Here is a 25759-nt window from a genome sequence, read left to right as displayed (position 1 = left end):
AAAAAATAAAATGCCAGAAACACATGAGTTTCAGGAACTGCCTGGTCACTGTGATATGTGTCCTGAGAAAATAATTCAACTGAAAAAAAAAAAGCTATGAATATGAATACTTACAAAACAATCTAAAATACTAAAAAATTGGAAATAATAAAATGTCTAACAATAAGGTAATATTAAATTCATTACGTTGCACCTCTGAATAATAATTAAAATTACCTAAATAAAGGAAAAGCATTTATGATAAGCTAAATTTAAAAAGCAAAATTGGAGTTCCTGTTGTGGCGCATCGGAAAAGAATCTGACTAGGAACAATGAGGTTGTGGGTTCAATTCCTGGCCTCGCTCAGTGGGTTAAGGAGCTATCATTGCCCTGAGCTTCGGTGTAGGCCACAGACATGGCTCAGATCCAGCATTGCTGTGGCTGTGGTATAGGCCGGCAGCTGTAGCTCCAATTCGACCCCTAGCCTGGGAACCTCCATATGCTACAGGTGCAGCCCTAAAAAGCAAATAAATAAATAAATAAAATAAAATCCCCACCTTGACACTAACAAAATATTTTTTATTCCAGAATTTAATCTTTTCAACAGACACACTAAAGTCTATTTGGGTGGTTGAAAGACAAAAAGGCTCTTTTAAGGCAAAATCCTTCTACACACACCCCGAGTTTCCATCTAAAGCCACCTTGACGACCGGTGGAAGAGCAATGGGTATCAGGGATGAAAGGGCGACTTCTCAAGATCTCAGGCTCTTCTCCTCCACGTGTTTAAGGACAGGTGCTGTCTATTCCAGGCAGGACTGGAGATGGCTCACATAGACATACGGGGAAATGACAAAGGGAAGTGAGTGTAAGAAAGACAAGCTGTGGAGTCCCCATCGTGGCTGTGGTGTAGGTCCCAGACGAGGCTTGGATCCTGCTTTGCTGTGACTGTAGTGTAGGGCGGCAGCTACAGCTCCAATTAGACCCCTAGCCTGGGAACCTCCATATGCTGTGGATGCGGCTCTAAAAAGATAAAAGACAAAAAAACAAACAAACAAACAAACAAACAAAAAAAAAAGAAAGAAAGAAAGAAAGAAAAAAAGAAAAAGAAAAACACCAAGTTACAGTCTTTTTTTTTTCTTTTCTTAAAAAACCCAAGGCATATGTAAGTTCCCAGGCCAGGGGTTGAAATGGGAACTGCAGTTGCTGGCCTACACCACAGCCACAACAAGTGGGATCCAAGCCGCATCCTCGAACCACACCACAGCCCATAGCAATGCCGGATCCTTAACCCATTGGGTGAGGCCAGGAATCAAACCCATGTCCTCATGGATACCAGTCAGTTTCGCTACTGCTGAGCCACAACAGGAACTCCAGAAAATGTAACTCAGCACAGTTTAAAAAAATAAAAGGAAGTTTTGGCTCATCTAACTAGCCAATCCAGAGGTGGGGGTAGGCTTCAGGCACGGTTTGATCAGGGCTCTAACTTCATTTTCCCATGCCTCTCTTGGGTCTTCCCTTCCTAGTATGTAGTAGGCTTCATCCTCAGGCTGCCCTTCCTCACAGCTCCAGGTTATGGGAAGTGAAGCCACAGGCGTTAGTTAATCTAAGGGAGAGGAGGGACTATTGAGCAGGAATTCTACCTCCATTATTTTTTTTTTCATTCTTTTTGACATTTCTAGGGCCACTTCTGTGGCATATGGATGTTCCCAGGCGAGGGGTCTAATTGGAGCTGAAGCCACCAGCCTACACCAGAGCCACAGCGACGCGGGATCCGAGCCGTGTCTGCAACCTACACCACAGCTCATGGCAATGCCAGATCCTTAACCCACTGAGCAAGGCCAGGGATCGAACCTGCAACCTCATGGTTCCTAGTCAGATTCATTAACCACTGAGCCATGATGGGAACTCCTCAAAATTTAATATAGATAGTCTGACTTAAAATGGTTCGACTTATTATGGTGCAGAAGTGATATGCATTCAGTAGAAATCATATGTTGAATTTTCAATTTTGATCTTTTCCTGGACTAGCAATATATGGTTTGATTCTCTCGTGATGCTGGGCAGTGGCAGAGAACTGCAGCTCCCAATCAGCCTCGATATACTTACAACCATACTGTACCTACACAACCATCTTGTTGTTCACTTTCAGTGTAGTATTCAATAAATTACAAGAGCTATTCAATACCATTCAATACTATTATAAAATATACTTCATGTTGGAATATTTTGCTCAGCCGTAGGCTAATGTTAAGTGTTCTGAGGGCATTTAACGTAGGCCAGTCTAACTTAGGATGTTTGGTAAATTAGGTGTACTAAATGAATTTTTTTTTTGCCACACCCAGGGCATGGCATAAGGAAGTTCCTGGACCAGGGATCAAATCTGCACTACAGCAGTGACCCAAGCTCCCTAAATGCTTTTTTTTTTTTGGCCTTTTTAGTGCCACACCCAGGGCATATGGAAGTTCCCAGGCTAGGGGTTGATTCAGAGCTACAGCCCCTGGCCTACACCACAGCCACAGCAAAGCCAGATCCGAGCTGCATCTGCAACCTACACCACAGTTCACGGCGACACTGGACCCTTAACCCACTGAGCAAGGACAGGGATGGAACCTGTGTCCTCACAGACACGAGTCAGGTTTGTTACCGCTGAGCCACAACAGGAACTCCCCAAATGCATTTTCAACTTGACGATATTTTCAATTTATGACAGTTTTATTGGAAGGTAATCCCATTATAAGTCAAGGAAGATATGTAGATACATAACGCCTTGGCTACACACTTAAAATATCTCCTTTCCCCTCTGAAATGATCTCAGTTATTGGGGAAGAAACTCTAGATGAATTAGAGATAAAAGTATTAATCAACTAATAGAAAACATTAGAGAATGTGTGTGTGTGTGTGTAGTGTGTTGTGTTTTTTTTTAGGTGTATGTAAATGTTGGAGTAAAGAATATTTTCCTAAAACAATACAAAAACAAAAGCCACAAAAGAAAAGGCTGATAAATATATAAGTACTTCCCAATTTAAAACTTCTGTATGACAAAGACACCATAAACAAAGTTAACAGATGTAGGGCCTGTAGGAGAAAATATTTGGAGTTTATATCAGAGACAAGGATTAATAAACAGAATGTGATAGAGAAGAATTTCTATTTCTTCCTTTTAGTAATAATAACCTTCCAAGTGTTAGCTGCATACATGGCAGTACCGCCAGAGACTACATTTCCCAGCATCCCTTGCAGCCAGGTATGGCCATGTGAATAAGTTCTGGCCAATGGGATCTGAGCAGGAAAGGCTAAGTGCAATTTGCAAGTTCCTTTCTTGAAAGGAAACAGCTTTTCTTTCCCTTCTTTCTCCTACTCAGGGGCTGGGAGGTAGTGACTTGGGGTAAGGACAACACCCTAGTGCTGTGGTTCCAAACTGTGTCCCAAGTGCCCCCCGGGTGCCAGAACAAACTCATGGGGGTGCTATGGGATATCTGAAAAATTTGAGGAAACAAAGTAATAACTGTGTTGTACATAAAACACTATCTTAAGTGCACATTTTCAGCATTAGATGGATAAATTCCTGATCTTGGTGAAGATGGATTTGGAAAGCAAGTGCTGCTGGTATTAATATCTACTTTGAGCAGGCATGAGAATGGTAGCTTTCTTTCTTTCTTTTTTTTTGGTCTTTTTCTAGGGCCGCACCCATGGCACATGGAGGTTCCCAGGCTAGGGGATGAATTGGAGCTGTAGCTGTTGGCCTACACCACAGCCACAGTAACGCCAGATCTGAGCTGCCTCTGCGACCTACACCACAGTTCACAGCAACGCTGGATCCTTAACCCACTGAGCAAGGCCAGGGATCGAACCCACGACCTCGTGGTTCCTAGTCGGATTTGTTAACCACTGAGCCATGACGGGAACTCCTAGAGAATGGTAGTTTTCAATCTGTTTTTAAAGTATGATAAATTGTGCAAGGGCCACTAAGTCGTCAGGACGTAAATACTTATGAAGTTGTTCAGAGATTAATTATTTAAGAGATGAGATTGTTAGATATTTCTTTTGGCCAAGAAGCTCTGTGAAAAAAGATTTCTAAGTCACTGAAGGTGTTATAATTAGAGAAAGTTTGGAAAGTTTGACCTAGTGGAGGGGCAACTAGCTAGGAAGAATCTGGGTCCTTGTGAGACAGGAAGAAAGGAGGCAGGGCACCACTTTTAAAGAATGACAGGAGTTCCTGCTGTGAGACAACAGGATGGGTGTCTCTTTGGGAGCACTGGGACGAGGGTTCCATCCCAGGCCCGGCACAGTGGGTCAAGGATCTGGCGTTGCCACAGCTGTGGCTTAGGTCATGGCTGTGCTTCAGATCCGATCTCTGGCTCAGGAACTGCCTATGCTTCGGCGCCACCAAAAATGAAAAAACAACAAACTAACAAACAAACAAACAGTAAAAGAATGACGCAGTCTTTGGGGTTTAACAAAACCTGGTTGGAACTGGCGAGGCCCAAGATTTGACTTCCAGCAGAGGCTGAGCGTCGTTATCCGCTCACTGGGATACATCGTCACGCTAAAGGACTTGCTCACAGGGGTCCTGACAGTTCCAAGGCCGACCACGAAGGCCAAAAGGTGGGCGATGGTCTAATTCCTGGAAATCTCCACCCCCTCCTCCAAAATAGTTGGAATAATCCTCCCACGCATTTCCCTCTGAAGTTACCCAGGCCATCAAAACTAACCACCCCATTGGGGCCACTCCATATAACCATCCTCTGTGCCCCACTTTCCTACAACATCTTTACAAAGGAAGAAGAAGAAGGTGGTCCCTCCCCAAAGTGTGGCCACCTTGGTTCTCGGGGAAAGAGCTCTCTTGCCTGCCTGTTTTCTGCTTCCCAGGTGTCCTATACTCATGAATCTACTTCTTACCCATCACACTCTCTCTCACTCAGTTCTTGCTGTGCGGAGACAAAGAGAACCTGAACTACACTAAGTCCCGTGGTGGGTTGTATGGTTTCATCTGTGTGAACATGTGGATCTCCTGGAGCAGAACTGCCTACGTCTTCTGGACTATTGCCTGTGAAAGACGTACACTTCTTTGCTATTGAAGCTGTTGTGTTTTGGAGTCTCTCTGTTATCACAGCACAGTAGACACTTAACCCCACAGCCTCCCATGGAGGTCACCTGCAGACCATTCCTGTACATGCTGAGGGCTTCCTGAGTGTCTGCTGAGGGTGTGCTCTCTACTTGGGGCTGGGCCGGCCTATGTGTGGGCAGATCAGAAGGATTAGGGAGTTACTGCCCCCCCCCCAGGAGAAGCTGCATGACTATCCCAGCTGGAACAATCTACCCCTTAGTGGCGTAATTCCCGAGGCATGTTCCATGGAGCCTCTCAGAGGACCCTCAGGGGGACTGAGCCCCACGTGGCCAACATCTGCTTTCTTGGTTTTCCACTCTTTCTTCTCACGTCCCCCACCTTATCATGTTTTCTGGGACTATCTCCCCCAACAAACAACTTTTACTAAATCCTTGTCTTGGGATTTGCTCTTGAGGAACCTAAACTAAGAGAAGCAGCTAAGCCTGTTCCCTAACAAACACATCAAATATGTAAGTCCCACAGAGCAATAGGAAGATGGTAAACAAACCAAATAAAAATGACAAAGGATAACTGTAAGCAATTCACAATAGGAAAAAGATGATTGGGCAATCGACACACAAAATGTTCAACATCATCAAAAGCCTGCCAGTTGTAATTAAGAAAGCCCAGCAAAGTAAACAAGAGCAGTTTTTTTTTTTTTACTTTTTAGGAATGCACCTGCAGCATATAGAAGTTTCCTGGCTAGGGGTCAAATCGGAGATGCAGCTGCTGGCCTACACCACAGCCACAGCCACAGCTACATGGGATCTGAGCTGCGTCTTTGACCTACACCACAGCTCATGGCAACACCGGATCCTTTATTTATTTATTTATTTATTTATTTTATTTTTATTTATTTAGTCTTTTTAGGGCCACACCCATGGCATTTGGAGGTTCCCAGGCTAGGGGTCTAATCAGAGCTGTAGCCGCTGGCCTAGGCTACAGCCGCAGCAACACCAAATCTGAGCCCCGTCTGCAACCTACACCACAGCTCACAGCAACTGAGCGAGGCCAGGGATCGAACCCTTAAGCTCATGGCTCCTAGTCAGATTTGTTTCCGCTGCGCCATGACAGGAACTCCCAACTGGATCCTTAACAAACTGAGCAAGGCCAGGGATCAAACCTGCATCCTCATGGATACCAGTCAGATTCGTTTCTGCTGAGCCACAACCAGAACTCCCTCAAGAACACTGATTTTTAAGCCCTGTGGCTCTAATACTTTCTAACTCTACGATCCTAGGAAAAATTTTCACTTCTCTATGCCTCTATTTCCTCACTTATAAGAGTGGTATAATAACAATAATCCCCTAAAGTTACTATAAAGATTAAATGATATTTTAAACTACTTAGTACCTGGGGAACACAAGTCTTACATAAGTGTGTGTTCAGTAAATAAATAAATAAAATGCCAGTTCACTCATCAGAATGTATGTATTAAAGGAACTGATCTATTAAATATTGCCAAGGGTTTGGAGAAATGGGCTCTCTCACACATGTGTAGCCGAGGTGCAATTTAGTAGTATTTATTAAAATTAAAAATGCCCATGTATTCTGTGGCCCAGAAATTCTACTTCCTGTAGCTGTCCTAGAAAAATAGACCTATTTGTGGGTGATGAAGTCAGGGAGGTATTTCCACTGCAGCCCTGTTTGTGACAGTAGAAACTGAAATTAACCGAAATGTTTAGTAATAGGAAATTATATTAAAGGTTGCAAACTGGCAGCCCATGGACTAAATTTGTCCTGCAGGTGTGTTGTGTTTAACTGGAATGGTGTTTCATAATCTTGAATTAGTTGCCAACGGAAATTAGATTTATGTCATAAAAATCTAGATTTTTTCAAATACTCCTAAAACACTGGAATTCAAGTGAACAATCCTTTGGGTCTGTATAAATATCTACTTCCGCTTAGGACAAAACACACCTGCTCCACATTGTCACTTTACTGGTTTGCTATCTGCAAATCCCCTGTAGGCCCTTGAGTTTGGACCCTGACAGCTGAGTTACAGCTCAGTTAAATAATGAAATGCATATAATGAGATAAACACAGTATCATAGATCTATATGTAGTGGTGTGGAAAAACCACCAAGACATATTGTTGGGTGCAAAAAATAAAGCAAGACGTAGAACCACTATGTATAAAATAATTCCGTTTTGGTAACCAATAAACTGTATATTCGTATATTTACACAAGAATGTAAGCTCTGAAGCTCAGAGATTTTTATCTGTTTTATTGCTATGTTCCAGTGCCTAAAAGAGTGCATGGCATATACCGGTACTAAATACATGTCTTGAATAAGTACATATATAGAAATGTGTAAAAGTGTTGGGAGATACACACTAAATGATTAATTCTGTCAAGGGGCTGAGATTCGGAAGGAGTGATGGTCAAGGGAGATTCTGGTTTTGTTTCATATAGTTTGACTCTTACCAGGAGAACATAATATCGCATTAGTTGCATACATTTTTAAAAATGAAAGAAAAGTGGCCCAGCACAAAATATCCTAGGGGACCAACCAAGATTTAAAGTTAGGCTCAACTGAAACCATCCAGAGAAAAACAAATGGGGATAAAAATAAAGTTCTGCATTTATGAGTGAAGAAAGTTAATCAAAATACTTAACCACCAGCTCAGAATTAACCAGCAGGGTGAAGATCAGCTGAGACACGATGAAATCCAGCCCCTCTGAATAGGTGATGAGGTTCCATCCATAACCACAGGGTTCCCTGGTGGTATCACATTTTCTGGTTTTTGCTTTTTGTTTTTCAGTTCTGTGTCCACAAGTTCATGCAGGCCTTTTACCTAATGTATCAGAAGGTGCCCAGGTTGGTATGCTTTTAAAAAAGGACTTAAGAAGCTGGGGTAGGCAGCAAAAAAACAGGAAGAGCGGGGCGCTTTAATGCTCGTGTTTGGAGATCAGACATTTCCTCTCAAAGGGAGGACTGGCCTGGCTCAGTTACAAGCAGCTGTTCAGAGGCCTTTGAGAATAGGTGGTCTCAGCAGATTCGGAGGCGTTCGGGGCATATGAACACCCCACAGGGGACTCCTCAAGGCTATGTGTGGAAGCAGCTCTTCTCACTCTAGGTTCAACTATCATTCAACAGCCCTCTCTCTTATTCCCCAGGTTTGGAGTCAAGCGATTGTCCTGCTCCCAGGAGCAGTATGTTCACAGCTGTTCCGAGACAGCAGGAGTGAAGACACTGGGACGGTTCGGACACATCCCAGCGGTGTGACTGGCAGAACGCAAAGCAAGCTGTTCACCACGAAGACAGTGTCCGAGCCCCGCAAATGTGCCCGCTCTGGGCCGCCCGGGCCCCTGCTCGGCTAGGAGCCGGGCTCTGACTGGGCTCTACCCAGGCCGCTGGGCGGCATCTTCCGCTCCACAACCTCGGCGTCCTCGCCACACAGGCCCATGACAATCTTTTTAGAAGACTCCCAGCAACAGTTCTGTAAAACTGGACCTCCCAGCGGTCACACCTGACCGCGGTCTGGAGGTGCCCCAGCGGGAAGCGTCGAAGGGGCGGGACGAACGCGGCAGGCCCCGCCCCACAGCCCTCCGCGGCGTGCCACCGGAAGTCGGGCTAGACTCCCCCCCAAGCGTCGCGTGTGACGTCACGATTCCGCCGGAAGTCTGGGGACGCGCCCTAGAGGCGCTGGCGGGGTGCAGTTGGCAGTTGGCGGATCCCGGCGGTAAGTCCGCCTCTGCTAGCTTTTAGGTACCCCTGCTGGCTCAGGGGGGTTGGTCTCCCTGTCTGACCCGCCCTTCCCTCTTTTGTGTGGGGCTGCAGCTCCGCCTTCGCCCCGCCCGGCGCCCGAACACCTCCAGTGTTCCGCGTAATCTTTTCTCACCCGTCCGGGTTCCAGCTCCCCGGGGAAGCACGGGCCAGGCCCACCTGCTGGGATCTTCGGACCAAGAGTATCCTTGGAAATGCCTTTCTGTTGGGTCCCCAGCGGGAACTCCTCAGGCATAGGAATAAACACCAGAGATCCAAAAGCTCCCAATTAGCTTTTCCACTCGAAATCTCATAACTCTGTTCACCTTGCGGGGTCTCAACAGCGCCCCCCCCCGCAACTTCCAGATTCTTGTCCACACTGTATTCAGCCCCTGACTCCTAGCCTGTCACGTTATGTGAGTGTCGAATTGATGTCTCTGCAGCCCGATCCAGTCTCCTAGAGGAATCATGTCTCCTGAAGTTTTGGGTGCCACCTGTTGTGCCAGGCGTACGCCGCTGCACAAGAGGAGATGCCATTTGAATTCTCAGTGAATGTTCGAAGGAGGAATGTCCGAACTGCCGGCTGAAAGCTATGCAAACAAAATAAATACATAGGCTGGGGATCCTGAATCACCTCGTGAGAATTGCTGCTCTTTGTTTCCTATCTTATCTCATGAAGAGTTTTTAAGTTTAGCTATCTCAGTTGGAAGTCCCTCCCAGAATATTTGCTAAGGCCAAAAGTAACCGTTTCCAGCTTATTAACACAGGTCTGTGTGTTGGCCTTGGTCCCTGTGGGTGATGCTGGATTGTTGTGGTCCCCTTCCTGGAAGGATGTTTTTTGGGACGCCATGCCTTATTCTGGCTGTGGGCCTCTGACTGCCCCTAGTGGATGCTTCTTCCAATAGTATCGTCAGCAAATTCTTTAGGGGTACATTTTGCATCAAGGTCCTTGAGAATATTTATATTTGGGAAAGTAAAAGAATGATTTATTGATGGAGCAGGGGAGGCAAGTGCATTTTGCATATTATTCCCCTCAAATGTTGGTATTTTCAGGCAGGAGATGCTGCAGAGCAGACCACAGTGGTTTGATTAGGAAACTTTTGAAGGAGGACCAGCTGGGAAGCCCCATTGACAGTGTGTGTTTTTTTTTTTTTTTTTTTCCCTTTTCTGGGGCTGCTCCCGCGGTATATGGAGGTCCCCAGGCTAGGGGTCCAATCGGAGCTGCAGCAACGCAGGATCCAAGCCATGTCTGCAACCTACACCACAGCTCACGGCAACGCTGGATCCTTAACCCACTGAGCAAGGCCAGGGATCGAACCCGCAACCTCATGGTTCCTAGTCAGATTGGTTAACCACTGAGCCACGACGGGAACTCCGACAGTGTGTGCTTGAAGGCTGGTGAATTGTTTGGGGAGCCATTTAGGAAATTGATATCTGAGAATATGTGTTGGAATATAACCCTCAGTAGTAGTCACACTCTTTCTATTCCTTTGTAGCCCAGGATGGACTTTTTGTTTCTCTTCTTGTTCTACCTGGCTTTGTTGGTAATTGGTGTTATTACAGTTTGCATCTGCTCGAAAATCCATTGCTTGAAAGGCCTGGTCAGAGGAGGAGCACAGGTAACAGTGATGCTTAGAGACCACGGGACTGGAATACCACCAGTTTCCAAGGCTCACCAGTTTTCTGTCAGAACAACAACAACAAAAGATTTAAAAATTTTTTTCATTTTTATTTATTTGTTCGCTTGTTCTTTCACTTGTGAGAATTGTGGAATATTTGAAAGTCTTTCTGTTTTTATTTTGTTACTGTTGAAAGTAATGTTTTGATGATACCTTGAGAGAAGATAGCATTCTCACGATTGGCTGCTTTTCTGTGGCTTTGATGCCTGTAATTGGGCATGGTTGTGGGCGGTGTCTGCCTGGAGGGGCCCAATGGGTAAAACTGGGGGTTGTATGAGCAGGAAACACAGCGCTGCCCACACTCCTCCAGGGATCAAAGTGAGCAGAATTGGGGTGAGCAGCCTTGGGACGGGATTGGCTCGGGAGGCGCCTGGGTTAATGCCCAGTGGTCTGGAGGTGGACTCCGGAACCTAGGATTGAACCCACGGCAGGGAAGTTTACCTGAACGGTTCGCATTAGCATCACCTTATCCATCCCTTCTGCTCACCTCCCTTTGCTTGAAGATCCCAACTTGGTGCCTTGTTTGGGGTCAGGATGGAAATGAAGGAGTTGGCATCACAGGAAGGCCAGCTGAGGGAAGCCCTTCTCTTTCTTCTCCCTTAAATCTCTTCTCTACTCCTGTGCAGAAACGCACCTTAATATCTCCAGTATTGCCGGCTGAAAGGGAAGCATCTAATTTGTTGAGAAGTGGGGGGAATGAGAAATGAAACCGACTCTTTCATTTCTTCTTTTCCAGATATTTTCCTATCTAATTCCAGAATGCGTTCAGAGAGCCTTGCTGCGATTGCTTCATTACCTCTTCCATACACGGTATTTATACTTCAGAGTTTAAATATTACCTTCTTTTCTATTTCGATTTCCAGCATGGTACAGGGAAGGAAGGGTGCAGGAGGGATCAGGCGTCCAGGGTTCAGAACCTCTATTCGCAGATAATCTGCCTTTTGTCTCCAGGCTTTTGACATATCTAATTTTAAATAGCAATATTTAAGGAATGAGAAAGTATGGACACGCATTTCTGTAGAAGGAAATAAACACTGATGCCGAGACTTCAATTCCCAGCAAAGATTATGGATGATGACAGTAGATAACATTTGCTGAGTACTTACTCTGTTGTAGGCGGCATGCAAAATGTCTCACTAGATTTCTTTGTAATTCTTACTATTATCTCAAGCCCAAAGGAAGTGGTTGTTCCTTGGTTCCCTTCCGTAGTATGGTGTGACTTCTTCACAGAGAAGCCCCTGTGGACAAGTCATGTACCTGTCTCCTTTCAGAAACCACACCTTTGTTATCCTGCATCTCGTCTTGCAAGGAATGGTTTATACTGAATACACCTGGGAAATATTCGGCCTCTGTCAAGAGCTGGAGTTCTCCTTGTACTACCTTTTTCTGCCTTACCTGCTGCTGATTATCAACCTGGTTTTTTTTGCCCTAACTTGCGTAACAGACCCTGGTAAGTGGAGGCTCTTAGTATAGAAAGAGGTGACAGTAGAACTGTCTTACTGATAGGGCTACTGTCAAGTAGCGATCCTTCTGAGGACGTTGCCAAAAACTTGATATGTAGGGGTTTGCATGATCTTTCAGTTTTGAATGTTTTCCAATTTTATTTTTTTCTTCATTGTGCCACAGATTACTTACAACTATTTAAATACTTTTACTTCATTGTGTTACATACTGAGCTTGCAGTCTGTCTGATACTCTCCTTTTTAAGATTGTTATGAGGAGTTCCCGTTGTGGTGAAGTGGAAGAGAATCCGACTAGTATCCATGAGGATGTGGATTCGATCCCTGGCCTTGCTCAGTGGGTCAGGGATCTCGTGTTGCCATGAGCTGTGGTGTAGGTTGCAGACGTGGCTCGGATCCCATGTGGCTGTGGTTGTGGCCAGCAGCTGCAGGTCCGATTCCACCCCTAGCCCGGGAACTTCCATTTGCGGTGGGTGTGGCCCTAAAAATAAGTAAGTAAAATTGTTCTGATATTTGCATTATGCCCTGGCATGTGGTCAATTTCTGTAAATGATCCATATGTGCTTGAAAAGAGGGTATGTTTTCTAGGTTTTGGGTACAGACAACCATATAAATCCATCAGATCAGGATGTTAATTATGTTCAGATCTTGTATATTCATACTAATTTTTTGGTTTTTTTGGCCAACTAGAGAGGTATGTGAGCTCATTCTGATGGTAGATTAGACAGACTTTCTCCTTTATGGATTTTGAAGCTATTACATACATGAGTGTGTGTAATAGTTATACGCACTCAGATGTATTCAAGTTTAGAGTTAGTATTATCTCTTGAGTCACTTTTCAAAATAGAGCAAGCCTCTTCATTACTAGTAATACTCTGTGCTCGTAAGTCTCCTTTGTCTGATGTTAATATTATTACACTATTTTTTTTTTTGTCTTTATAGGATTGCACCCATGACGGCAATGTAAGTTCCCAGACTAGGGGTAGAATCAGAGCTGCAGCTGCCAGCCTACTCTACAGCCACAGCAACTCGGGATCTGAGCTGAGTCTTCGACCTACACCACAGCTCACGGCAACTCCGGATCCTTAACCCACTGAGCGAGGCCAGGGATCAAACCGCGTCCTCATGGATGCTAGTTGAGTTCGTTACCTCTGAGCCACAGTGGGAACTCCCTTATTACCCCTTTTTAAAAATTTTTTGTCTTTTTATTTTTTTAGGGCCGCACCTATAGCATATGGAGGTTCCTAGGCTGGGGGTCCAATTGGAGCTACAGCTGCTGGCCTCACCACAGCCACAAAAACTTGGGATCTGAGCCGCATCTGCAACCTACACCACAGCTCACAGCGTGGCCGGATCCTTAATCCACTGAGTGAGGCCAGGGATCGAACTGCATCCTCATGGATGCTAGTTGGGCTCGTTAACCCCTAAGCCGCAATGGGAACTCCACATATTTTTTGATTGATACTTGCTTGTTTTTCTTTTCTTCATCCTTTTACTTTTGACCTTTTCTATCCTTGAAGGACTAAGTGTCCATTAATTGATGAACAGGTAGATAAAATATGATCTACCTATTTGATGGAACGCTATTCAGCAATAAGAAGGAACGAAGTACTTTTGAATGCTGTAACACAGATGAGCCTTGAAAACATTATGGTGAATGAAAGAAGCCAGATACAAAAGACCACATATTGTATGAATCCACTTATAAGAAGTATCCCAAAAAAGGCCAATCCAGAGAGACAGAATGGAGACCCATGGTTGCCAGGGGCTGTGGGATGAGAGAGAAATGGAGAGGGACTGTGCTCGGATTTCTTTCTGGGGTGATGCGAATATTTCTGGGGTGTTGCTTATGGTGGTGAGGATTGTACAGCTCTGTGACTATAAAAGCCATTGAACTGTCCACTCTAAATAGGTGAGTTGAGGTTATGAATATTATCTGAATGAAGTTGTTGATTTAAAAAATAAATTATGGGAGTTCCCGTTGTGGCACAGGCAGAAACTAATCCGACTAGTATCCATGAGGATGCGGGATCAATCTCTGGCCTCGCTCCAGTGGGTCAAGGATCCTGCATTGCTGTGAGCTGTGGCATAGGTTACAGACACAGCCCGGATCCTGCATTGCTGTGGCTGTGGTGTAGGCTGGCAGCTGCAGCTCCAATTGGACCCCTGGCCTGGGAACTTCCCTGTGCCGTGGGTGCAGCCCTAAAAAGCAAAAAATAAAAGTTAAAAAATGAATTTTTTAGTAAAAAAAATTATTTAGTAAATCATTTAATAACAAATGAATTAAATGTAGCGGTTGTGATTGTGTTTTGACAGATTTTTTTTTTTTTGCTATTTCTTGGGCCGCTCCCGCGGCATATGGAGGTTCCCAGGCTAGGGGTCGAATCGGAGCTGTAGCCACCGGCCTACGCCAGAGCCACAGCAACGCAGGATCCGAGCCGCATCTGCGACCTACACCACAGCTCACGGCAACGCCGGATCCTTAACCCACTGAGCAAGGGCAGGGATCAAACCCGCAACCTCATGGTTCCTAGTCGGATTCGTTAACCACTGAGCCACCTCGGGAACTCCCAGGACAGATTGTTTGAACATCCCGTCCACTGTATTGCTCAAAACTGACTTTTGTCCTTCCTTTTTGCAGGTGCAATAACAAAAGAAAATGAATCGGTGTTTCTTCGGGTTTACGAATTTGATGAAGTGATGTTCCCGAAGAACGTGAGCTGCTCTACTTGCGATTTGAGGAAACCAGCACGATCCAAGCACTGCAGTGAGTCCGGCTCTGGCCGCTCCAGCTCTGCCCTCGCACGGCAGACACGTGGGCTTCGTCCTTCGTCTGCGAGGGAACGCTACGTAAATCCAGGAGCAGGGCCCTTTGACCCCCAGACGTGAGGCGGCCACTGCCAGTAGGGGCTAGATAGTGGTTTGAGGTGCCTGGAGGTGAAGCCTTATGTTCTTGTGTAGTGGGCAACCTTTGGCTCTGGGCCAAACAGCCCGCCCTTGGCCACATGGAGAGCTTGCTGCCCAAGAGATTTTCTGTGGGGTGTTGTGGTTGCAGACTTTAGTTGTGCTAGGGCCTACTGCTTTGCAGAGTGGACAGGATTCTGGATTAGTCCTGTCCAAGAGAAACGAGCCACATGTGTGATTTTAAATTTTTGAGTAGCCCCATTGCAAAAGTAAAAGAGAGGCAAAATTAATTTTAATTATGTGTTTTGTTTAACCTATTTAAAATACCATTTTAACATTAGCAATGTAAAAATACAGTTCAATGGATAGTTTATATTCCTTTTTCGTATAATTCCTCGAAATTCTATATGTATCTTATATTTACAGCACAACTCAATTAGGACACTAAATTCTGTGGGGTTTTTTTATCTCTTTTTTAGGGCTGCACTGGCGGCTCATGGAGGTTCCCAGGCTAGGGGTCGAATTGGAGCCACAGCTGCCAGCCTACACCACAGTCACAGCAATGCAGAATCCGGGCTGTGTCTGTAACCTATGTCACAGCTCACAGCATTGCAGGATCCCCAACCCACTGAGCAAGGCCAGGGATCAAACCTGCAACCTCATGGTTACTAGTTGGATTCGTTTCCCTTGCGCCACAGCGGGAACTCCGAGACACTAAGTTTTTATTGGAAATACTTGATCTGTATTTAGATTGCATACACTTTACAGTTGGAAGAGCAGATTCACATAACCAGGCTCTTTTAGACATTCTTAAAAGTTTTTCAGTGGCTAAATCAGTACTGAAAGATCATTTTCCTTTAGTATCCACATCTGCATTGACATAATGTTCATCTTTGTCAGAAAAAGTGATTTGACTTTAAGCAAAAGCATCGGTATTAAAATTAGGTCCTTCCAAGGTGAGTTCACTCACTACTGTCATCTCAGTGTTAGTGAGCTCACTGGAGGGTTACATACGTGGAAAAACAGCTATGAAATTATAAATGTCACAAAGCATTCGTCCAGGCTTTTCTTGTAGCCACATTTCACGTGGCCTGGGGCTTCTGTATTGGACCCTGCAGTTCCGAGAGTGTGCTGGTAGCAGCCACTGTTTCCTTAGCTCGTGCTGCTGGTGTCCGTGGGTGGGACCCCCTCTAGGTCTGCCTGGGGCTGTTATCAGGAGTCAGCTCGCAGCTGTGCCCCCACCCCCCGCCCCGTTTCTTTGCAGGTGTGTGTAACCGGTGCGTGCACCGTTTTGACCACCACTGTGTGTGGGTGAACAATTGCATCGGAGCCTGGAACACCAGGTACTTCCTCTTCTACCTCTTGACATTGACGGCCTCGGCTGCCACCATGGCCGTGGTGAGCACCGTGTTTCTGGTCCGGTTGGTGATGGGGTCAGACTTGTACCTGGAGACTTACATTGATGACCTTGGACGCTCGCAGGTTGTCGACACTGTCTTTCTCATTCAGGTAATTAATTATCAAGTAATTGTGTTGTGGGCTGTATGTTTCTGAGGTCAGGTTTCAGAACTGGAAAAAGGACTTCTCGTTGTGGCTCAGTGCTAATGAACCTGACTAGTATCCATGAGGACGTGGGTTTGATCCCTGGCCTTGCTCAGTGGGTTAAGGATCCGGCATTGTCATGAGCTGTGGTGTAGGTCGCGGACACGGGTCAGGTTCTCCATTGCTGTGGCTGTCATGTAGGTTGGCAGCTGCAGCTCCAATTCGACCCTGGCTTGGAAACTTCCATATGTTGCAGTGTGGCCCTAAAAAGAAAAAAAAAAAAATGGAAAAAGGACATTTGTCTTCTCAGTGAAAACAAATGAGGGCATTCCTTTAGAAAAAATTCATATATAATTTTAAAAAGTTGCTATGTAATTCTCATACCATAAAATTCTGTGGTTTTTGGAGTTCCCACTGTGGCCTGCTGGGTTAAGGACCTGGTATTGTCTCTGTGGTGGCTCATGGTGCTGCAGAGGCGGCAGTTCCATCCCTGGCCTGGCATACTGGATTAAGGATCTGACGTTGCCACAGCTGTAGCGTAGGTTGCAGCTGAGGCTTAGATTCAGTCCCTAACCTGGGAACTTCCATATGCCATGAGTGTGGCCTAAAAAAAAAATTTCAGTGGTTTTAATATATCCACATAGTCATGTAACCATCACCACTGCCTAATTTCAGAACATCTTATCATCCCAAAACGACACTCTTTTTCATAATCAGTCAGTCACTCCTCCTTCCTTTTAACTTAGACCCTGGCAACCACTAATTTACTTTCTGTCCTATGGATTTACCTTTTCTGGGCATTTACATAAATGGAATCATACACTGTGTAGCCTTTGAGCTGGTTTCTTTCACTTACCATATGTTCAAAGCTCATTTATGTTGTAGCATGAATCACTGCTACATTCCTTTTTATGGCTAAATAATATTCCGTTGTAATCATTGAGGAATTACCTGGCTGATTTCCAAAACATTTGCATCTTTTGCATTCCCACCAGCAATTTATGAAGGTTCTAATTTCTCCACATCCTTATCAATACTTATTATCTGTTTTTTTGTTTTTTTTTTTTTACTATAGCCATTTTATGGGCATGAAGCGATACCTTATTGTGGTTTGATCTGCATTTGTCCTAATGACTAATGATGTTGAGCTTTTTTTCATGTTTTTATTGGCCGTTAGTATATCTTCTTTGGAGAAGAAAAAGCTCACTTTTTGTGTGTATGTCTTTTCTAGGGCTGCACCTGCGGCCCATGGAGGTTCCCAGGCTAGGGGTCGAATCAGAGCTGTAGCCACCAGCCTGTGCCACAGCCACAACAATGCCAGATCCGAGCCAAGTCTGCAACCCACACCACAGCTCACGGCAATGCCGGATCCCCAGCCCCCTGAGCAAGGCCAGGGATTGAACCTACAATTTCATGGTTCCTAGTTGGATTCGTTTCCACTGCACCGTGACAGGAACTTCAAGAGCTCTTTTTATATTCTGGACACTTGGCCCTTATCAGGTACATGACTTATAAATATTTCTCCCATTCTGTTTGTTGTCTTTTCATTTCTTGGTTAGTTTTCTTTGAAACACAGAAATTTTTAATTTTGATGTTCAGTTTATTTTTTGTTGCTTTTGTGTTAGTGTCATAGCCAAGAAATGATTGCTTAATCCAAGATCATGAAGAGTTACAGTTAAATATTCTCAAAGTGTTTTATAATTTTAGCTCTTACATTTAGGTCTTTGTTCACGCTGAGTGACTTTTTACATATTGTGTTAGGTAGGGTTACACCTTTATTCTTTAGTTTGTGGATATGTTGTTTCAGTATCATTTATTGAAAAGGCTATTTTTTGCTTATTGAATTGTTTTGACAGCTTTTCAAAAATTAATTTACCATAATGTAAAAGCTGAAGCCTTTTTTTTAAAGACTCATTTGATTGATATGAGATTTCTATTTCATTTATAGCCAGTTGCTTATGAGCAGTCTTTTTGTTATATAGCTCCTTTAGTGGTTCTTTTGTTTGTTTGTTTCTTTTTTGTTTCAAAGAAAGTAAAATGAGCAATTGGGATGCATTACCTGAATGCAGGTTTGGTTCAGTATTGGGAAATCATTGAATACTTTATACAGCGTTATTAAGTATAAGGAACAATGACATGACTGTTTCTCTAGATGCTAAAAAGCCTTGGAGTTCCCGCTGTGGCGCAGTGGTGAACGAATCCGACTAGGAACCATGAGGTTGCGGGTTCGATCCCTGGCCTCGCTCCGTGGGTTAAGGATCCGGCGTTGCCGTGAGCTGTGGTGTGGGTTGCAGACACAGCTAGGATCCCGCATTGCTGTGGCTGTGGTGGTGTAGGCTGGCAGCAACAGCTCCAATTTGACCCCTAGCCTGGGAACCTCCCATATGCCACAGGAGCAGCCCCAGAAAAGGCAAAAAACAAAAATAAAATAAATAAAAATGAAAAGCCTTTCACAAAATTCAATTCCCATTGTAAGAAAAGCACTTAGACTATAGGAACTAAAGATATTGTCTTCATATAGGAAAACATACAATAGTCTTAAAACCTGCATCTTTTTTAAACTCTTATTATTATTATTTTTAAATGGCTGTACCTGCAGCACAATGCAATTTCCTGGGCCAGGGATTGAATCCTAACTGCAGCTGCAACATACACCACAGGTACAGCAACCCTGGATCCTTTAACTCACTGCACTGGGCCGGGGACTGAACCTGCACCGCGCCAGCGACCTGATTCTTAACCCACTGTGCCACAGCAAGCACTCCTTTCTTTGCTTTTGATTACTTTCTTTGTCACTTATTTGTGAGTTATGTCTTATTTTTATTTTTTATTTTTTGGCCTTTTGCCTTTTCTAGGGCCGCTCCCACGGCATATGGAGGTTCCCAGGCTAGGGGTCGAATCAGAGCTGTAGCTGCCAGCCTACGCCAGAGCCACAGCAATGCGGGATTTGAGCCGCATCTGTGACCCACACCACAGCTCACGGCAACGCCGGATCCTTAACCCACGGAGCAAGGCCAGGGATCGAACCCGCAACCTCATGGTTCCTAGTCAGATTCGTTCACCTCTGCGCCACGACAGGAACTCCGTGAGTTATATCTTTTGTTTATCTATTTGATATTAGGATAACTTTTGATCGAAAGTCTGTATTGTAATGGTAGTTCTTTCTTGTTCTGTTTTCTATTTGTGTGTGTGTTTGTATAAAAATATTTAGACATTTTTCCTCATCACATCTCTTTTCTTTGTAACTTCAGTTAGAAAATACTCCCCCATCAAGAATTTTGGTGGAGTTCCCGTCATGGCTCAGTGGTTAACAAATCCGACTAGGAATCATGAGGTTGCGGTTTCGACCCCTGGCCTTGCTCAGTGGGTTAAGGATCTGGCATTGCTGTGAGTTGTGGTGCGGGTCACAGACGCGGCTCGGATCCCGAGTTGCTGTGGCTCTGGCGTAGGCCAGTGGCAACAGCTCCAACTGGACCCCTAGCATGGGAAGCTCTATATGCCATGGGAGTGGCCCTAGAAAAGGCAAAAAAAAAAAGACGAAAATAAATAAATAAATAAATAATTTTGGTAAATATCTGCTTCTCTTCTGCTAACTTTAAAAAATACTGAACTCTTTCAAACATCTTTATTTTGTCTGTCATAAAAAATGGTTTGTAAAAATCCAAGTGGGAGTTCCCATTGTGGTGCAGGGGAAACGAATCCGACTAGGAACCGTGAACTGGCAGGTTCGATCCCTGGCCTTGCTCAGTGGGGTAAGGATCTGGCGTTGCCGTGAGGTGTGGTGTAGGTCTCAGACCTGGCTCGGATCTGATGCCGTGGCTGTGGCGTAGGCCGGCAGCTGTAGCTCCAGTTCAACCCCTAGCCTGGGAACTTCCATATGCCTCAAGTGTGGCCCTAAAAAGCAAAAAAAAAAAAAAAAAAATGCAAGGGGTCCAGAACAGTTTAAAATGAAATGGGGAGGGGGGCGTGATGGGAAAAATAAGTAAAGGCAGTCAGAGGGTACAGAGTCCCGCGGGAAGATGAGTGAGTCCTGGAGTCCCGGCAGGCACCGCAACATAGTTACCAGCGCTTGCTGTCTATTCCACACTTGCTCCTAAGCACTCTCACCAGACACACATACACACATTGTAACTCTGTAAGGTGACAGATGTGTTAACTAATGAGCTGATACGCAGTCCTTATGTGGTACGTGGTACACCTTGAACTTTCGCAATATTATATGTCAGTTACATCTCAGTAAAGCTGGGGAAAAAGAAACTTGAAAACATTTTGCAAAACCACTGAAGTGAAAGCTGGGAGTGATGGCCCTCCCCTCCCAACAGTTTCACTCCCCAGAGGCAACCGTTGGTAGAGTTTGGTGTGTGTACTTAATGCTTTTTTCCTTCTGTGTATATATACCATACGCCTTCATTGAATTTCTTTTGTTTTTATATAAATAGGATTCCATGGTGATTTTTTGCATCTTGTCTTTCTCATTGGGCAATATATCACCAACATCTTTCCCACATTAGTACACAGACATTGATCTCATTGTAATGTCTCCTTATTGTTCCATCATATGACTGTCCAGCATCTTTCTCTTCCTCGTGGATGGATTTTTTTTTTTTTTTTTTGCTTTTTAGGGCCGCACCTGCAGCATATGGAGGTTACCAGGCTAGGGGTCCAATCGGAGCTACAGCTGCTGGCCAGCACCACAGCCACAATGAAGGATCCGAGCCGCCTCTGTGACCTACACCGTAGCTCACAGCAACACCGAATTCTTTACCCGCTGAGCGAGGCCAGGGATCGAACCTGCAACTTCATGTTTCCTAGTCAGATTCATTTCCACTGCACCGTGATGGAGCCACTCCGTAGATGGGTATTAAACTTGTTTCTTTCAGAAAGAGGGACTGTTAAAATCAGTGCTACAGTGGGAGTTCCCATCGTGGTTAACGAACCCAACTAGTATCCATGAGGTTGTGGGTTCGATCCCTGGCCTCGCTCAGTGGGTTAAGGATCCAGAGTCGCCCTGAGCTGTGGTGTAGGTCGCAGATTGGGCTCGGATCCTGTGTTGCTGTGGCCGTGGTGTAGGCCGGCAGCTACAGCTCTGATTGGACCCCTAGCCTGGGAACCTCCAAATGCCGTGGGTGTGGCCCTCAAAAGACAAAGCACACACACACACAAAATCAGTGCTACAGTGAATACCCCTGTCCCCATATTTCTGTGGTCCGATTGTTTTCAGAGAAAATGATCTCTTCTGTCCACCTGGACTTCACGTTAACGCGTGAACTAAGATCTACATTTATTTCTCGGTTTACTCTGTAAACAGCTAACCGGCAGAGGATCCTGCCTCTCCCATTTCCTTCTCTGTACATACTGCACTTATCCCATGTGAGACTCCTGTACGTAGTAGGATTTCTTGCCGGGCCGTTGATGGTTCTGACTGGCGGTCGCTGGGTCGGATGTGTGCGGAGGTGGAGCTGGGGAGGCAGATGTGTGGATCAGACCGCGGCTGGTGGGTGCTGGCCCTGCCGCGTGTCACAGCCGAGCTGCCTAACGTGCTGCTTCCTCTTCGTCCCCAGTACCTGTTCCTGACCTTCCCGAGGATCGTCTTCCTTCTGGGCTTTGTCATGGTGCTGAGCTTCCTCCTGGGGGGCTACCTGTGCTTTGCTCTCTACCTGGCTGCCACCAACCAGACCACGAACGAGTGGTACCGAGGCGACCGGGCCTGGTGCCAGCATTGCCCCCACATGGCCCGGCCCCCATCAGCAGAGCCCCGGGTTTACCGGAACACGTACTGCCGTGGGCTTTGGAGCAACCTTCAGGAGATCTTTCTACCTGCTGCTGCACATTATGAAAGGAAGAAGAAATAAGAATGGGAAGAGTGGAGTTCCCTTCGTGGCTCAGTGGTTAACGAACCCAACTAATATCCCTGAGCTCGTGGGTTCGGTCCCTGGCCTCGCTCAGTGGGTTAAGGATCCGGCGTTGCCGTGAGCTGTGGTGTAGGTTGAAGACACGGCTCAGACCTGGCGTTGCTGTGACTGTGGTGTAGGCCGGTGGCTACAGCTCCGATTGGACCCCTAGCCTGCGAACTTCCATATGCCACAGGTGCGGCCCTGAAAAGTGGAAAAAAAAGGGGGGTGGGTGGGAGAGTGTTACTGCCTTTTAAATATAGTCTACATTATTTATACATATGTATGCTTTCTAAGCATTGGTTTTTGGGTTTTTTCCTCGTTTCTGCTATACTTAGGAATCGGCTTTCAGTGGCTAAGGAGGGGAAAAGAAAACTAGTGTCCGCTGAGGGCTCCATCCCTGCCAGGTGCCAGGCTGATAAATCCTGTGGCAGAAATGCCGCTTGCTTACCCTCTGCTCACTCAGCCAGATGGATAGGAGCATCCCTGAAGTCCTGGTGCCAAGGGGATCAACACTGGCTTCTCAGAGGTTCCAGCTGACTCTGGTCTGCTAGGCTCCTGGACAGGAGGAGCCTTAGGGCTGTGTCCCCTGACAGGCCGGAGGCCCTCAGTGCCTTGGAGGTGCTCTTGGCTGCGCCCTCTTTGATGTCCTTTCCATCTTTCCCAGGGAAAGGCCTTGGCTCCCCCCCACCCCTAGACTCTTTTTCATCTTAACCACATCCAGCATCCTCACCCAGGCCCACCCTCAGGCCACAATGGGCCTTTACAGAAGGCATATTCCTGTGGCTTCTTGCTCGCCCTCCACTGGCCTCTTGCGGCCACATTCACGTAATTTCCGCCCTGTTTTTAAAATCCCAAACTAACCATCCAGTGAATTGATTGCAGAGGATGAAGGCAGGAAGAGATTCATAGAAAGTGCCGAGGGTTTTTAGGTTTTCCGGTCTTAGTCTCAGGAGCAGGACACCTGATTCCCATGGCTCTCCCAGGCTAGGCCGGGCCTCTGGAGGGGACTGGGGAATAGGGACTCTGTGATAGGCTGCATTATCTGTCACTGCAGTCCTGTGAGTTCAGACGAGATGCAATCTTCACCTTTAAGACGAATGGCTGAGGCCTGAGCCAGGGCCCTGCTGCCCATCCCTGTCCTTGGAAAAGCTCGCTGCAGTCTCATGCTTTGAACCCCAGGCAGAGGAAGCCAGGGGAGCCTCGGGCGGTTCTTGCGGGAGTCGGGATCGATAAGACCCGGGGGCCTTCACTGGTGGGTGTGGCACCCCAGCTCGGCGGGGCGGCGCGGAACCCAGGCGCAGGGCGGCCCCTTCCGCGCCCGCGGGCCGCGCCGCCAGGTGGCGCCCTGCCGAGGGCGGGCCCTCGCCCCCGCCTTCGCTTGGCCCCTGCGGGCCGCCGTCGCCGCGCTCGGTCTTCCGCCGCCGTTCGGCTCAGCGGCGGCGGGTTCCCAGTGCTCTCGGTAGCGCCGCAGTCGCACAGCCGGGGCGCCCGCTGGCCGCCGGCGCCGGCGATGGCCCCCTGAGCAAGCCCGAGCGGGTAGCGGCGGGCGGGCGGGCGCCGCGGCCCAGGCACGGGGTCGGCGGGTGGAGTCCGGGTCGCGACCTCTTTGTCTCCGCCGCGGCGGGCGCGACCGCGGGGCCCGGGGCGGAAGTCCCGACGCGCTCCCGGCGCCCCGGGCCGCCGCGGCCGCACCATGAGCGACATCCGTCACTCGCTGCTGCGCCGCGACGCGCTCAGCGCCGCCAAGGAGGTGCTGTACCACCTGGACATCTACTTTAGCAGCCAGCTGCAGAGCGCGCCGCTGCCCATCGTGGACAAGGGCCCCGTGGAGCTGCTCGAGGAGTTCGTGTTCCAGGTGCCCAAGGAGCGCGGCGCGCAGCCCAAGGTGCGGCGGGCGGCCGGATCAGCAACTCGGGCTCCCTTTCCCCCTCCCGGTGACATGCATCGGCCAGACCACACACTCCCTTGCTATCAGGGGCTCCGTTCTCGCGCTTGGCCTTGCTCCGTTTTGCGGGGCGTGTGACAGCCATGGCTCTTTGGTGTTAAAAGGAAGAGACTTTAAAGACCTGTTACGGAGGATCTTAAGCCGCAGTAGGTCATCTAAAAACACCCCCGGATGATGCGTAATGACATAGAGTGACATTCTCTGAGATTAAGAGTAGAGTTCCACTCCGGGGACCCGGGATTCAAAGAGGTGAACAATTCCCGGGGGAAAGTAGTGTATTTTGTGTTTTTACTGTGTGAACAGATTGGCTAAATGTGTCATCGCTTCTCCTGGATTTGTTTTGCAGAGATTGAATTCACTTCAGGAGCTCCAACTTCTTGAAATCATGTGCAATTATTTCCAGGAGCAAACCAAGGATTCTGTCCGGCAGATTATCTTCTCATCCCTTTTCAGCCCCCAAGGGAACAAAGCCGATGACAACAGGATGAGCTTGTTGGGAAAACTGGTCTCCATGGCAGTAGCTGTGTGTCGAATCCCAGTGTTGGAGTGTGCAGCCTCTTGGCTCCAGGTACTTCTCTAGAAATAGAGTCTCTTCTCTTGAGGGTCTCTGAGGAGGGGTTTACTGTCAGGATTTTTAACTTCATTGGATTTCTAGAGGGGCCCTTTCCACATGTTAGCTCCTTGATTCACTGCCCTGTTTGCTGATACCCAGACCTATATTCACAGGTGAGCACCATACTTGGGAAAACAGTAGTTTCTTAATGGTAGGTGAATTTTAAAAGGTTCCATCTTCAGAACAAGCGACAGATTATTTTTCTTAGTTGAAAACAATAAGGTAGGATTTCGGAAACAGCTGTGCACACAGCCTCAAAAATAGGATTTTTTTTTTTTTTTAAGGATCATTATATGTCAGATTGTGACATTGCTTGTTTGTTTGTTTTGCTTTTAGCTTATAGGGCTGCAGCTGTGGCATATAGAAGTTCCCAGGCTAGGGGTCAAGTTCTCAGGCTAGGTTCCCAGGCTACTGCTGCCGGCCTACACCACAGCCACAGCAACTGGGGATTGGAGCTGCGTCTGCAACGTACACCACAGCTCATGGCAACCCTGGATCCCCAGTCCACTGAGCAGGCCAGGGATTGAACCCATGTCCTCAGGAGTCCTCTTGGGTTCGTTACTGCTGAGCCATGATGGGAACTCGTTTGCTTGTTTTTTATAGTTAGATGACTAAGCGTGTGAATTGTTTCAGGGTGCTATTAACAAAGCTGATGGCTCTTCTAATGGATGAGGACATGAGAGCCTTCTACTGGCACCTTTTGCATCAACTATACTTTGATTAAAAAAAAAAGCTTCTAGAGTGTTTTTAAATATCAAAGGAAAATGGACTTTTATAGTAGATTTTGTATTAGATAGTTTTTTTGGAAGATGTTTTGCTTTTTCATTACTGAAAATCTTTGAAAAATGGATAATCCACTTACAGTAATTATTAACCGAAAATGTTGATTAATATCATCCTCAGCTAAGCTAACAGAATTTACTAAT

At 46.4% G+C, this 25759-nt stretch overlaps 2 protein-coding genes across 5 annotated transcripts in view; both read left to right on the top strand.

Annotated features, from left to right (window-relative positions):
- The first annotated feature begins 8693 nt into the window (after positions 1 to 8693).
- On the top strand, positions 8694 to 22554 carry ZDHHC4 (zinc finger DHHC-type palmitoyltransferase 4). 2 transcript variants are annotated; one of them, XM_047779496.1, is made up of 8 exons: positions 8694 to 8773; positions 9240 to 9433; positions 10293 to 10415; positions 11212 to 11285; positions 11747 to 11925; positions 14577 to 14702; positions 16104 to 16348; positions 21943 to 22289. In XM_047779496.1, the coding sequence occupies exons 3-8, from the start codon at positions 10299 to 10301 to the stop codon at positions 22231 to 22233; spliced, it is 1032 nt and encodes a 343-aa protein (XP_047635452.1). In that variant the 5' UTR covers positions 8694 to 8773; positions 9240 to 9433; positions 10293 to 10298; the 3' UTR covers positions 22234 to 22289. The 2 variants fall into 2 exon arrangements, with proteins under 2 accessions (XP_047635452.1, XP_047635450.1); XM_047779494.1 differs by lacking the exon at positions 8694 to 8773 and having other exon boundaries at positions 9240 to 9563; positions 21943 to 22554.
- The window catches only part of INTS15 (integrator complex subunit 15), an 18148-nt gene continuing 14838 nt past the window's right edge, over positions 22450 to 25759 (top strand). Inside the window, exons 1-2 of one of the 3 annotated variants that reach the window (XM_047779492.1) lie at positions 22450 to 22468; positions 24567 to 24788. In XM_047779492.1, the coding sequence (XP_047635448.1) occupies positions 22460 to 22468; positions 24567 to 24788 (231 nt within the window). In that variant the 5' untranslated portion in view covers positions 22450 to 22459. The other 2 variants (XM_047779491.1, XM_047779493.1) reach the window with 2 other exon arrangements.

Source organism: Phacochoerus africanus, chromosome 5 (genome assembly GCF_016906955.1).
Source record: "Phacochoerus africanus isolate WHEZ1 chromosome 5, ROS_Pafr_v1, whole genome shotgun sequence".
NCBI lineage: Eukaryota > Metazoa > Chordata > Mammalia > Artiodactyla > Suidae > Phacochoerus > Phacochoerus africanus.
Note: the sequence above shows the minus strand (reverse complement) of the source record. Positions and strands in the feature narration are given on the sequence as shown.

Coding starts and splice junctions, on each gene's coding strand:
- ZDHHC4 (XM_047779494.1), top strand. CDS start 10,299: ATGGACTTTTTGTTTCTCTTCTTGTTCTACCTGGCTTTGTTGGTAATT. Junction 11,926..14,576: donor AACTTGCGTAACAGACCCTG/GTAAGTGGAGGC, acceptor TCCTTTTTGCAG/GTGCAATAACAAAAGAAAAT. Junction 16,349..21,942: donor ACACTGTCTTTCTCATTCAG/GTAATTAATTAT, acceptor CTTCGTCCCCAG/TACCTGTTCCTGACCTTCCC.